Here is a 15,333-nt window from a genome sequence, read left to right as displayed (position 1 = left end):
ATTCTCCAGGGGTCCTCTCAGCGGTATTAAACCGGTAACGCTGGACTGTCGTGGATGGGGTTGGGTTAAAATGTTGCCCCACTATATTCACAAGTTCATCAAACGTTTTGGTGTCCGGCGCAGCTGGGTACGTAAGGCTCCTAATCACCCCAAACGTATGCTCGTTTTCGGTGATATTGTTTGCCCGGAAATAGTAACGCATCCGTTGTGTGTACTGGTTCCAGCTTTCCAGCGCAGCATCAAAAACATCCAAACGTCCGTACAGAGGCATGGTATAATAGAAAACAACTTCCAAACTGTATCCAACAAAAATCCAGGGTGTGGCTTCAGCAGTGTAGACAGCTATTCACTTTAACCCTCGTCGCCAGTTTTGTGAGGGCCACGAAGAATCCAGCACGAGTTTTAAGGATACAAAGTAATAACATTTATTTACAATAACATATATATATATATATATTTTTTTTTTTTAAATAATTTTTATTAAAGGTTTTCATAAAATATCAATAACAAAATGAGAAAGAAAAAAGAACCCAACAGGGTTAAGTACAAAACACAATCTAAAAAAGCAACCCCCCAAACCCCTCCCCCCCCCCCCCCGTGCCTAAATAATAAATTAACATTAACACCCCGACTTATGACAACAGGTGTATACACCCCCTCAGACCCTTCCAGTGTAAATAACATAAACAAAAATAAAGTAACCCCCCCCCCCCCCACCCCCCGAGCTGCTGCTGCCATTGACCAATGTCTATCGTTCTGCCAGGAAGTCTAAGAACGGTTGCCACCACCTAAAGAACCCTTGTCCCGACCCTCTCAAGGCGAATTTCACCCTCTTCAATTTAATGAACCCTGCCATATCGCTGATCCAGGATTCCACGCTTGGGGGCCTCGTATCTTTCCACTGAAGAAGAATCCTTCGCCGGGCTACCAGGGACGCAAAGGCCAGAATTCCAGCCTCTTTCGCCTCCTGCACTCCCGGCTCCTCTGCCACCCCAAATATTGCGAGCCCCCAGCCCGGTTTGACCCTGGATCCTACCACCCTCGACACCATCCTCGCTACGCCCTTCCAAAATTCCTCCAGCGCTGGGCATGCCCAGAGCATATGGGTGTGATTTTCTGGGCACCCTGAGCACCTAACACACCTGTCCTCACCCCCAAAGAACCTGCTCATCCTTGTCACGGTCATGTGTGCCCTGTGCAGCACCTTAAACTGTATGAGGCTGAGCCTCGCGCACGAAGAGGAAGAGTTCACCCTCCCTAGGGCATCTGCCCATGTCCCCTCTTCGATCTCCTTTCCCAACTCCTCCTCCCACTTACCTTTCAACTCCACCGAGGCCTCCTCCTCCTCCTGCATCACCTGGTAAGTTTCCGAGATCTTCCCCACTCCCACCCACCCCCCCGAGAGCACTCTGTCCTGTACTGTGTGTGGCAGTAGCCGTGGGAATTCCACCACCTGCCGTCTGGCAAACGCCCTTACCTGTAAGTACCTGAAGGTGTTCCCCGGGGGGAGCCCATACTTCTCCTCCAGCTCACCCAAGCTCGCGAACTTCCCGTCCACAAACAGGTCCCCCAACTTTCGTATCCCTGCCCTGTGCCACCCCGAAAACCCTTCACCTGTTCTTCCTGGGGCGAACCGGTGGTTCCCCTGTAATGGGGTCCACGCTGAGGCCCTAACTTCCCCCCTATGCCGCCTCCACTGCCCCCAAATTTTGAGGGCCGCCACCACCACCGGGCTCGTGGTATACCTCCTTGGAGGGAGCGGCAGCGGCGCCGTTGCCAGCGCCCCCAGACTCGTACCCACACAGGACGCCGTCTCCAGCCTCTTCCATGCAGCCCCCTCCCCCTCCATCACCCACTTGCACACCATTGTCGCATTGGCGGCCCAGTAGTACCCACAGAGGTTGGGCAGCACCAGCCCCCCCTATCTCTACTCCGCTCCAGGAACACCCTTCTCACCCTCGGAGTTCCTCGCGCCCTCGAACCAACAAACCCCATTATACTCCTGTTAACCCGCCTGAAAAAAAGCCTTCGGGATAAACACGGGGAGGCACTGGAACAGGAACAAAAACCTTGGGAGCACCGTCATTTTGATTGACTGCACCCTACCCGCCAGGGACAGCGGCAACGCGTCCCACCCCTTGAACTCCTCCTCCATTTGCTCCACCAGCCTTGTAAAGTTAAGCCTATGCAGGGCCCCCCAGCTCCTGGCCACCTGGAGCCCCAAATATCTGAAGCTCCTCTCCGCCCTTTTTAGTGGGAGCTCGCCAATCCCCCTCTCCTGGTCCCCTAGCTGAACTACGAACAATAACATATATTAACAGCAGCAACTTCCCTTGCTGCACATTCCTTCCTGCTGTTTCCAAACTGGCCAGCTTTATTTATACTTGGAGTGTACTAATGGTTTCTCCGCCCCCTTCATTGGGGAAGCTCATACTCCCACAGGATTGTGGGATTGTCATTAGTCCCCAGCCAATGGTAAGCAGGCAGGTTATAACACAGTCCCAGTCTACTCAACCTCTCCTCGTAATCCAACCCCCTCAACTCTGGGATTGGCTTAGTGAATCTCCTCTGCACATCCTCCAGCGCCAGTACGTCATTTCTTAGGTAAGGAGACCAAAACTGAACACAATATTCCAGGTATGACCTTATACAGTTGCAGCATAACCTCCCTAGTCTTAAACTCCATCTCTCTAGCAACGAAGGACAAAACTCCATTCAACTTCTTAATCACCTGTTGCACCTGTAAACCAACTTTTTGCGACTCATGCACTAGGACACCCAGGTCCCTCTGCACAGCAGCATATTTTAATATTTTATCATTTAAATAATAATCCCTTTTGCTGTTATTCCTACCAAAATGGATAACCTCACATTTGTTAACAGTATATTCCATCTGCCAGACCCGAGCCCATTCACTTAAACTATCCAAATCCCTCTACAGACTTCCAGTATCCTCTGCACTTTTTGCTTTACCACTTATCTTAGTGTCGTCTGCAAACCTGGACACATTGCCCTTGGTCCCCAACTCCAAATCATCTATGTAAATTGTGAATAATTGTGGGCCCAACACTGATCCCTGAGGGACACTAGTAGCTACTTATTTCCAACCAGAGAAACACCCATTAATCCCCATTCTTTGCTTTCTATTAATTAACCAATCTTCTATCTATGCTACTACTTTACCCTTAATGCCATGCATCATTATCTTATGCAGTAACCTTCTGTGTGGCACCTTGTCAAAAGCTTTCTGGAAATCCAGATATACCACATCCATTGGCTCCCGTTGTCTACTGCACTGGTAATGTCCTCAAAAAAATTCCACTAAATTAGTTAGGCACGACCTGTCCTTTCTGAACCCATGCTGCGTCTGTCCAATGGGACAATTTTTATCCAGATGCCTCGCTATTTCTTCCTTGATGATAGATTCCAGCATCTTCCCTACTACCGAAGTTAAGCTAACTGGCCTATAATTACCCGCTTTCAGTCTGCGTCCTTTTTTAAACAGTAGTGTCAGGTTTGCTAATTTCCAATCCGCCGGACCACCCCAGTCTAGTGAATTTTGGTAAATTATCACAAGTGCATTTGCAATTTCCCTAGCCATCTCTTTTAGTACCCTGGGATACATTCGATCAGGGCCAGGAGACTTGTCTACCTTTAGCCCCATTAGCTTGCCCATCACTACCTCCTTAGTGATAACAATCTTCTCAAGGTCCTCACCTGTCATAGCCTCATTTCCATCACTCCACTGGCATGTTTTTTGTGTCTTCCACTGTGAAGCCCGACTCCAAAAACCTGTTTAGTTCCTCAGCCATTTCCTCACCTCCCATTATTAAATTTCCCTTCTCATCCTCTAAAGGACCAATATTTACCTTAGCCACTCTTTTTTGTTTTGTAGAAACCTTTGCTATCTGTTTTCATATTCTGAGCAAGTCTATTCTCATAATCTATCTTACTCTTTCTCATAGCTTTTTTAGTAGCTTTCTGTTGCCCCCTAAAGATTTCCCAATCCTCTAGTCTCCCCCTAATCTTTGCCATTTTGTATGCTTTTTCCTTCAATTTGAAATTCTCCCTTATTTCCTTAGATATCCACGGTCGATTTTCCCTCTTTCTACCGTCCTTCCTTTGTGTTGGTACAAACTTTTGCTGAGCACTGTAAAAAATTGCTTGGAAGGTTCTCCACTCTTCCTCAACTGTTTCACTATAAAGTCTTTTCTCCCAGTCTACCTTAACCAGCTCTTCTCTCATCCCATTGTAATCTCCTTTGTTTAAGCACAAAACACTAGTGTTTGATTTTACCTTCTCACCCTCCATCTGTATTTTAAATTCCACCATATTTTGTGATCGCTCCTTCCGAGAGGACCCCTAACTATGAAATCATTAATCAATCCTTTCTCATTACACAGGACCAAATCTAGGATCGCTTGTTCCCTCGTAGGTTCCTTTACATACTGTTCTAGGAAACTGTCGTGGATACATAAACTCCTCCTCAAGACTGCCCTGACCGCCCTGGTTAAACCAATCGACGTGTAGATTAAAATCCCCCATGATAACTTCTGTACCATTTATACATGCATCAGTTATTTTTTTGTTAATTGCCCGCCCCACTGTAATGTTACGATTTGGTGGCCTATAGACTACTCCTATCAGTTACTTTTTCGCCTTACTATTCCTGATTTCCACCAAAATTTCTTTCGTTCATTCTTGCGATGTGGTTTCACTGAAAAGGTGACATTTATCACCCCTCCTCAGTTGCCCTTGCAGACATGATGATGAGTCACATTTTTGAACAGTTGCTCTTTGTGGTGAAATGCCATCACTGTGCTATTGGGTAGGGAATTCCAGCATTCTGACCCAATGAAGATGGAGTGGCAGCTTTTGTGAGGCGACAGGTGAGGGAATTCCCGTTGCTCCTGGCACAAGAATTTCAAGATAGGGTGGTCTCTGGTGTATGGGTCGGGGAGGGCAAGGTGTCGGAAATACACCAGGAGTTGAAAGAAGAGGGGGAAGCGCTGGTAGAAGAGTTGAAGGGTAAATGGGAGGAGGAGCTGGGGGAGGAGATCGAGGAAGGTCTGTGGGCTGATGCCCTAGGTAGGGTTAATTCCTCCTCCTCGTGTGCCAGGCTCAGCCTGATACAACTTAAGGTGGTCCACAGAGCGCACTTGACGGGGGCGAGGTTGAGTAGGTTCTTTGGGGTAGAGGACAGATGTGGAAGGTGCTCAGGGAGCCCGGCGAACCATGTCCATATGTTTTGGTCATGCCCAGCACTGGAGGGGTTCTGGAGAGGAGTGGCAGGAGCAATTTCTCAGGTGGTGAAAGTCCGGGTCAAGCCAAGCTGGGGGCTTGCAATATTTGGAGTAGTGGACGAACCGGGAGTGCAGGAGGCGAAAGAGGCCGGCATCCTGGCATTTGCGTCCCTAGTAGCCCGGCGAAGGATCTTGCTAATGTGGAGGGAGGCAAAGCCCCCCAGCCTGGAGAAATGATATGGCTGGGTTCATAAAGTTGGAGAGGATTAAGTTCGCCTTGAGAGGGTCTGCGCAGGGGTTCTACAGGCAGTGGCAACCGTTCCTAGACTATCTCGCGTAGCGTTAGAGGAAGGTCGGTCAGCAGCAGCAGCAACCTTCGGGGGGGGGGGGGGAGGGGGGACTGCCTGGGAGGGTGGATGAGCAAGAGATAACACGAAGGGTTGGGGAAACTGGCACGTACAGGTGAGGGCCAGTGTACAAAGCTGTGTAAATATATCATTTTGCCATGTATATATCTTGCTCTGCGCTATTTCTCGTTTTTTTTTTGTTACGAGGGGGGGTTATTGTTTGTAAGGGAGAAAAATTGTGTTAAAAAACTTTAATAAATATATATTTTTTAAAAAAAGATGGAGTGACGATATATATTTCCAACTTGTGATAATAATAATCACTTATTGTCATAAGTAGGCTTCAATGAAGTTACTATGAAAAGCCTCTAGTCGCCACATTCCGGCGCCTGTTCGGGGAGTCCGGTATGGTAATTGAACCCACACTGCTGCCTTGTTCTGCATTGCAAGCCAGTTGTTTAGCCCACTGTGCTAAACCAGCCCTTGTGCGACGTTGAGGGGAACTTGTGGGTGTTGATGTTCCCATATGCCAGCTGCCCCTTTTTTTCTACATGATGAAGGTCGCAGGCTTGGGAGGTGCTTTCTAAAAATGCCTTAGCAAGTTGCTGCACTGTAGCCTATAGATAGCACGGTGTGTCAGTGATGGAGGAAGTGAATGTTTAAGCTCTGGAGCACTTTGGAACATCCTAACGGCATGAAAGGTGCTTTCTAAATACAAGTTCTTTCCTCCTTTTATTATTTGGAGCTTATTTAAAAGTTTTGAGGCTGATTTCTACAGAATTCTACAGCATAAATGCAGCCAAAAAGGGCAGTAAGGTGATGTGGGGTGGCTGCCATTCTTGGCTTCCTCCAGTTAAGCTATTGTTGGTGCAGTCTCAGCAATAAATTTGCTTATTGGTGACCCGTGCCTGACCTCCATTATTTCCTGAAGGAGATTTTTAAAATGCCTGTGAAAATGTTATAAAGATTTTAAGAAGGTACTTTTGTAATAAATCAATTTACAACCCCTCGGTGCGGAGTTTAAGCAACGAAGAAGTTGTATCTGGCAGCAAAGCATGTGATTGTAGCTGAAGGGAAAAGTTGCGCCTGCTGCACTGAATCTTACGATACTCCTCTTTGTCTTGCTTCGCTTCAGGAAACTCCAACAGACGGTCTGGAGCCTGCAGAGAACAGATTTATTTATTTTTCTGCAATTTGGGCATACCAACAACAGCAACAGCAGAAAACTTTACAATAGTAAATTGACAGCATTGCTGCTTCAGTGAATTCATGTACTCTGTCCTGCACCTGCCCTTCATACTTAGTCAGCACTTTCTTCGCCGTTTCATATCTTTTCATACGTTGTTGACTCATGTTCCAATTCCACGGGCACCACAAGCTTATGGTACCTTGTCCATGGACTCATGATTTATTTGCAAGTACAAGTAATAACTGTGCTGGCTATTCAACCTAGGAGGGAGTTGCAGCATAGCCCAATTTTCTCTTTACACAATGTGCCTTTTTCGACAGGGGTCACTGCACAATGACCAGGGGCAAGAACCATGATAGCCCCATTCCACTCCACCCCAGGGTTTCAAAGGTCAATTGTCGTTCTTCTTGAGGTTACCATCAGCTAAACATGTCACCAACAGGGAATTGAACTTCCGGGTGTACGCGGCTCTTTCCTGCCAGTAAGGTGGAGGGGGAAACAAGCTGACCACATGTTTTAAATTCAATGCTTTAAGATGAATCATTTATGAATCTGTTGAAAAGTAAAATAATAAACATGACCCCTATTTTCCTCTCTGATTCAGGAATGGGGACCACTACCAGGGAGATTGGGTGCTGGATCGGCGACAGGGCCATGGCATACTGCAGTATGCAGACAGGTCCCTTTACGAGGTATTCCTGTTTGGCAGTAGATGTCACTGTGAGCATGTTCTTCAACTCAAAGGCAACACTTTGCAGGCTTTAACGCTCTGCAAATTTTCGGAAGCAGAAGCCAACTGAAACTTTTAAAGCTGCAATGTTATTTCAAAAGAAGTCTAGGAATAACACCTCATAATGTTCTCGGGTTCCTGCTCTTTACTCTCATCCCCACACTTTCACCTTCATCCCGCCTTGGCCTGACAACACTGACAAATACCCGGTTACACCTCCATTAATGGCACCAGCCCTGCCATATCTCAACCAAGTCGACATTCCTCTTGTGAATGCTTGTACAGTGAGCATCAGCAGGCTGTTTGACAAGGGAGGCCATCATACCTGACCCCAATCTGACGCTCATCCACTGCCTGTATATACCATGTAGGCTGCAGATGCAGTTGAAATTAATGTTCCCATTCATTCCTGATGTCTCAAGTTGCTGTTACTATCTGATCTTGATGTTAGAATTTATAATTTGTCTATCACTCAGAGAACAGCCCCTCTGTAACCCAAAGGCCCATCAAATTCAAATGGGGGAAATCAGGATGATCTGAACTATGTTACCTGTATTCAATCTGGTCGATTACCAGAGCTGGATATGGCTCATGTAGGTTGTACGCCCATAACATTACTAGATGGAACACTTGATTTGTGACATCCAGTCTGAAATTGGCTACCATAGCACAGTCTGGGGATGAAGGTGGCACTTTCCCATTCAGCACAACACAGTCTATTTATAGCACTGTACTAAACTTTCATGTTTCGATGTTATCATTCTCTAAATTAAAGCTTTTCTTTCAACACAGCATGAAAGTACCAACTCTTAACCAAATCCTAAAGTCTTTAATTTGAGAATAGAACTCTCTTTGTATTCACGAGTTTTAAAATTTAGTGTTTATAAAAAATTTTTTAAAATTCTGACGAGCATTGGCAAACCTTGTGGGGCAGTAAATAGAGGTTCAGGCCACCCGGAGCAATGTTAGGTTCCTTCAGCTATGGAGCGGTAAATGGAAGATTTGTGGAATGGTAAATGGGGGTCTCTCCAGATAGAGAGTATCAAGTACTGGTTCATGCCAGTATGAGCACTAAATTGAGTTTGCTATGCAGGTGCAAAATAGATTATCATTATCATAGAATTTACAGTGCAGAAGGAGGCCATTCGGCCCATCGAGTCTGCACCGGCTCTTGGAAAGAGCACCCTACCCAAGGACAACACCTCCACCCTATCCCCATAACCCAGTAACCCCACCCAACACTAAGGGCAATTTTGGACACTAAAGACAATTTATCATGGCCAATCCGCCCAACCTGCACATCTTTGGACTGTGGGAGGAAACCGGAGCACCCGGAGGAAACCCACGCACACACTGGGAGGATGTGCAGACTCTGCACAGACAGTGACCCAAGCCGGAATCGAACCTGGGACCCTGGAGCTGTGAAGCAATTGTGCTACCCACAATGCTACCGTGCTGCCCGATGGGGCACAGGGTCTCTGCCATGCAGCAGGAAGTAGGGCTTCTCCTACTGTGGGAGTGTTCGTGTGAGTTTAGGTGGAACCTCCATGGAGCAATGAAGGTTAGCACTGTTGCTTCACAGCGCCCAGGGTCCCAGTTTTGATTCCCAGCTTGGGTCACTGTCTGCGCAGAGTCTGCACGTTCTCCTTGTGTCTGCGTGGCTCTCCTCCGGGTGCTCCGGTTTCCTCCCACAAGTCCCAAAAAGAGGTGCTTGATAGGCAATTTGGATATTCTGAATTCTCCCTCTGTGTACACGAACAGGTGCCGGAGTGTGGCGACTAAGGGCTTTTCACAGTAACTTCATTGCAGTGTTAATGTAAGCCTATTTGTGACAATAAAGATTATTATTATCATGTGGCGAATCCCTATTCCAGGCTGTGCCATTGCAGGGGAAAGACAAGGGGGATTGTCACAGGACGCTGTAGCTGTGTTTCAGAACACCATTAGCAAAGGCCTGGGAACTGGAGGCCAAGCTGAGGAATGGTTTATGCTTTGAGAAAAAGGGATGGGAGCAAAATAATGAAACTTTAAAAAAAATTAAAAGCCTAAGATAAAATACTGCCCTAAATAAATATGGACAATGGTTTCCACTCAATCTTTTTGTTTCGTATCCTTTAATTTTTAACTCTGGTTCTCAGCCAGAATCAAAAAAGTGCACAGTGTTATTGAACGTGTCTTAAATGGCTGTGTTCTACAGCGGGGGAAGGGACCCAGCCTTGGCAGGAAGTAATTTGGCAATCGAATGGTTAACTCCTGCAGGACTGTGGATGCCATTTGGCGTCATTGCCCACTGTAGGCTCCAGGCTCCAGTCTCCCCAGACGTCAGTACTGCAGCTGTGTGGAGTGCGTGCAGGCAGGAACACGTTACCTCACCATGGCACTGTGTAATGAATGAATTAATTCAGTTTCGGTGCCTGATAACATCATTTTCCCATAGTATAATCACTTCTCTTTTCACACCATTCATTGGAGCTGTTTTATGAGTGTGGTTTGTGTGTGTGTGTGTTGGGAGTTTCGGTTATTTATAAATTTTAAAAGTCTTTGAATATTCTGATCTCCCCTGGAACCCTGATGAACCAAAACCTGCCACTTAGCTGATGAAGGAGCTGCGCTCCGAAAGCTAGTGATTCGAAACAAACCTGATGTTGTAAGACTTCTTACTCTGCTAAAATTGATCATGTAAGAAGTAAGTATGGTAATACACTCCAACTTGGAAAATTCCTCCTCCTCTGCTATTTTTAAAATAAATTTAGAGTACCCAATTCATTTTTTTCCAATTAAGGGGCAATTTAGGGTGGCCAATCCACCTACCCTGCACATCTTTGGGTTGTGGGGGCGAAACCCACGCAAACACGGGGAGAATGTGCAAACTCCACACAGACAGTGACCCAGAGCCGGGATCGAACCTGGGACCTCGGCGCCGTGAGGCAGCAATGCTAACTACTGAGCCACCGTGTTGCCCCCTTCTCTGCTATTCTAATATGCACCTCCTCTGCACTTCCCTATGCTCTACGTCAATTCCACTATTGGTAGCCAGGTCTTCAGCTGTCTGAGCACTATTCTCTTCCCTAAATTCCTACCCTTCAATGCCCCTCTCATATTTTCAAAAGCCTTCGACTGTGCCTTCAGTCTCCTCTCCTAATCCCTTTTCATGCTCGGCATACAGTGCCTTGGGGTTCTTGCACAAAGAGATCGAAATCTGTTTGTTTTCCCTTTAACTCTGAGCAGAACTGTCTGCAGCCTGTAATTCTCTGCCTTTAGTCACTGCCATACAATTGAGGAGGAGAAAGGGCTATTGAGGCAATCAACTTCACATTGGTACACCTCTTCCACCAACCCTCGACATCATACCCATTGGAATTTGCCTGAACTCTGACTTTGGATTTACACTGCAACTTTTGAGCACCAGTGAGGTCCAAAACCACCTCCCCCAAACCCTCCCATTGTTGTGTTAATGCAGCTTCAGATGCTTTTTGATCTTCAGTTTTTTAGAATTGCAGCAAATCTCAAAGTTAGCAAAACAAACCAGTTCAGGAATTAACAATGAAAGTATGGGGTGGCACGGAGGTGCAGTGGTTAGCAAGGACCTGGGTTTGATCCCAACCCCCTGTCCATGTGGAGTTTGCACATTCTCCCCGTGTCTGCGTGGGTCTCATCCCCACAACCCAAAGATGTGCAGGGTAGGCAAATTGGCCACGCTAAATTGCCCCTAAATTGGATAAAAAAGAATTGGGCACTTTAAATTTAAAAAATCAATTGAAGTAGTAGGATAATTTTCTAAATTGGTATTTCGGACAGAGAGTGCCTGCTGGGAGTTCATAGAATCCCTACAGTGCAGGAGGAGGCCATTCGGCCCGTCAAGGTTGCACCGACCCTATGAAAGAGCACCCTACCCAGGCCCCAGACCTTTCCCCAAAACCCCATTAACCTATTGGACACGAAGGGGTTATTTAGCATGGTCAACCCATCTAGCCACATCTTTGGACTGCGGAAAAAAGACAGAGCAGCCGGAGGAAACCCACGCAGACATGGGGCGAACGTGCAAACTCTATACAGACAGTCACCCAAGGTCGGAATGGAACCCATGTCCATGTCGCTTGGAGACAGCAGTGCCAACCACCGTGCCGCACAGTCAGGAAACCAGGTACAGGGGGCAACATGGTGGCACAGTGGATAGCACTGCTACCTAACGGCGCCGAGGTCCCAGGTTCGATCCTGGCTCTGAGTCGCTGTCCGTGTGGAGTTTGCACATTCTGGTGATTATTTTAAATAACCTGAATTTGGAAATTCTCAGTTGGAACATTACCCTCATGACCCATAAAATCGCTGGACAGTGTGGCGACTTTTTTTTAAGGGAGAATTTTTGGGGTGTCCAATCCACCTACCCTGCACATCCATGGGTTGTGGGGGGTGAGACCCACGCAGACACTGGGAGAATGTGCAAACTCCACACGGATACTGACCCGGGACTGGGATCGAATCTGGGACCTTGGTGCTATGAAGCAGCAGTGCTAATGACCTCCATTGTGCTGCCTGTGTGACAATTTTTGATCTAGATGCAGTGCAGTAAGTAAAATTTCTTTAACTTGTCTGTGGAATCTGTAATTGTTATTGAGAAATTTTGCAAATAGGACAGCACGGTGATGTAGTGGTTAGCACTGCTGCCTCCTGGCGCCGAGGTCCCAGGTTCGATCCTGGCTCTGAGTCACTGTCCGTGTGGAGTTTGCACATTCTCCCCGTGTTTGCGTGGGTTTCACCCCCACAACCCAAAGATGTGCAGGGTAGGTGGATTGGCCACGCTAAATTGCCCCCTAATTAGAAAAAATGAATTGGGTACTCTAAATTTTAAAAAAAAGAATGTTTGCAAATGACTTTTAAGAGCTTGATCACTTGTAGTTTTCTTGGTAAATAAGAAATATTGGCCTATGGGATGAGGGAGGTGAAGCTGGCTCAGATAGTTAAACTCCTGTTAATTTTGATTTGGCAAAGACCTAAATGGGGCGGCACATTAGCATTGTTGCTTCACAGCGCCAGGGTCACAGGTTCGATTCCCGGCTTGGGACACTGTCTGTGCGGAGTCTGCACGTTCTCCCCGTGTCTGTGTGGGTTCCTCCGGGTGCTCCGGTTTCCTCCCACAAATCCCGAAAGACGTGCTTGTTGGGTAATTTGGACATTCTGAATTCTCCCTCTGTATACCCGAAAAGGCGCCGGAATGTGGCGACGATGAGATTTTCACAGTAACTTCATTGCAGTTCTAATGTAAGCCTACTTGTGAGACTAATAAAGATTGTTATTAGATTTAGTGAGGAGGGAGTAGAGATGCATTTCCTATCATTCGAGAAAGTTGTTTTGAATCTGTATTGGCCGAAAGAAGTGCTTTGGTTGGGACTTTAGAGGTGCACTCATCTCTTTCAGTAGAGCACTCATGTGATTACAGGAAGTTGCCAGGGGCCTACAGGTTGAAATTTGAGCTATGACTTATGCAGAATTTGCCAAATAGTGTTTGATAGGTGCAGTAGGCCAATGAAGGTGGAACAAGTTTTTGATAACCTTAGAGAAATTATGGCCGGGATTCTCCAACCCAGCGCCGGGTCGGAGAATCCCCGCCACTCTGACGCCGGCTTCCCCATTCTCTGGCAGCGATTCTCAGGCTCCAGCGGGATTCCCGCCGCGCCGGTCGGGGGCCATTGACAGCGGCCCCCCGGCAATTCTCTGGGCCCCGATGGGCCGAGTGACCGACGAGTTTGGCCGGGTCCCGCCGCCGTGGGTTACTCGGGTCCCACACGGCGGGACATGGAAGGTGAGTGTGCATGGGCAGTCCTGGAGGGAGGGTGGGGGAATCCGATCCCGGGGGGTGGGGAGGCCACATTGGCCTGGCCTGCGATCGGGGCCTAACGATCGGCAGGCGGGCTGGTTCCGTTGGGGCCTTCTTTACTCCGCACTGGGCCTCTGTAGGGCTCCGCCATATGTGTGGGGGCCAGCGCCAAGAAGGGAACCCCCGCGCATGCACGGAAATACGCCAGCCGGTCCGCGCATGCGCGGAATCACGCCAGCCTTTCCGCACAGGCGCAAACTCGCGTGGGCCGTTCTGCACCGGCTGGAGCTGTGGGACCACTCCCCAACCTAGCCCCCTAGGTAGGGGGGCATTCCCCATTATCGGGGACCGTTGACGCCGGAGTGGTTGGCGCCGCTTTTCACGCCGGCGTGGGGACATAGCCCCATTATTGGAGAATCCAGCCCTATGTTGGTGGACAAATTCAAAAATAGGAGTTAATATCTTTGGGGTTAAGGTCATACCTGGAAGACCACAAAGTTCAGAAGGTAAGGGAAGCCTCATTATGGCGGGTAATTATGAGTTAATTTATAAGATGATTAGTAACAGACCCGACTTTTGTATCTTCCAGAATAACTGGAAAGAGAGTAAGGTCGATGATGAGCAGAGGCCTGGCTCTGAGAAAGATGAAAAATGAAGGACCTCTGCCCTTGTTGAATCGGAAGTGAAGGCTCGGAGGACAGATTTAGTTCAAGGGGGTCGATATGCTACTTCTGTCAACAATGCAGACCTACCAGAGATGTTGGAAGGGATGGAATTTCCCTGGAATTCTCAACATCGGATCCCATGAGGTCTCATGACTTTAAACATGGGCCAGGAAACCTCCTGCTGATTCCCACTTACCACCCCCACTCAACACATGAATTATACTCCTCCATGTTGAACACCGTTTGGAGGAACACTGAGGAAGGCTGGGGCACTGGGTGAGAGACTTTATTGTCCATCAGCAAGAGTGAGCTGAGCTGGCCAAACCCTAAAGGACATAGCTGCAAGACTCGGTATTTCAGCAGGTAGTGAGGGGAAAACCTACTTGACTTTTCCCTCACCAATCTACCTGTTGCCAATGCATTTGTCTGTGACAGTATTGATAGGTGTGAACACCGCACCGTCCTTGTGGACATGGAGTCTAGTCTTCACATTGAGGGTATACTCCATTGTTTTGTGTGATGCTATCATTGTGCTAAATGGGATGGATTTTGATCCAGCAACTTAAAACTAGGTATCCATTGTGGGCCATCAGCAGCGGCAGCACTGTTTTCAACCACAATCTGTAACCTCTTGGTCCAACATATCGTCCACTCTATCAAATCAGGGAATCAACCCTTGTTCAATGAAATGGGCAAGAGGGCATGTCAGGAGCAGCGCCAGCCATACCTAAGCTGGTGAAGCTACAACACAGAACTACTTGCATGCCAAGCAGCGAAAGCAGCATGTGAGAGGCAGAGCTAAACGATCCCACAAGCAACTAAGCTCTGCAGTCTTGCCACACCTAGTCGTGAATGGTGGTGGACAATTAAACAACTCACTGGAGGAGGAGGCTCCACAAATATCCCATCCTCCGTGATGAGGGAGCCCAGCACATCAGTGCAAAAGATAAAACTGAAGCATTTACATCGATCTTCAAGTGGATGATCCATCTCCGTCTCCTCCTGAGATCATCAGCCAGTTCGATTCACTCCACGTGATATCAAATAATGGCTGAAAGCATTGGATTCTGCAAAGACTATGGCCCCTAACCACATTCCAGCAATAATATTGAAGACTTGTGCTCCAGAGCTAGCTGCGCCTGTAGCCCAGCTGTTCCAATACAGCTGCAACACTGGCAACTACCCAGCAATGTGGAAAAGTGCCCAAGTAAGTCCAGTTCATAAAAATCAGGATAAGTCTAACCTGGCCAATTACCATCCAATCAGTCTGTTCTCTATCATCAGCAAACTGTTGCAAGGCATCGTCAACAGTGCTACCAAGCGGCACTTGCTCAGTAATAACCT

At 47.6% G+C, this 15,333-nt stretch overlaps 1 protein-coding gene across 2 annotated transcripts in view; it reads left to right on the top strand.

The window, feature by feature from the left end:
* LOC140392622 (MORN repeat-containing protein 1-like) overlaps nt 1–15,333 on the top strand; it is a 347,348-nt gene that overhangs the window by 42,654 nt on the left and 289,361 nt on the right. For both annotated transcript variants that reach the window (XM_072478054.1, XM_072478053.1), the window contains exon 6: nt 7,384–7,471. In XM_072478054.1, coding sequence (XP_072334155.1) covers nt 7,384–7,471 — 88 coding nt within the window. The remainder of the gene's footprint in view (nt 1–7,383; nt 7,472–15,333) is intronic.

Source organism: Scyliorhinus torazame, chromosome 16 (assembly GCF_047496885.1).
Source record: "Scyliorhinus torazame isolate Kashiwa2021f chromosome 16, sScyTor2.1, whole genome shotgun sequence".
Classification (NCBI taxonomy): Eukaryota; Metazoa; Chordata; class Chondrichthyes; order Carcharhiniformes; family Scyliorhinidae; genus Scyliorhinus; species Scyliorhinus torazame.
The sequence above is the reverse complement of the archived record's forward strand: the minus strand, read 5'-3'. Positions and strand labels throughout refer to the sequence as shown.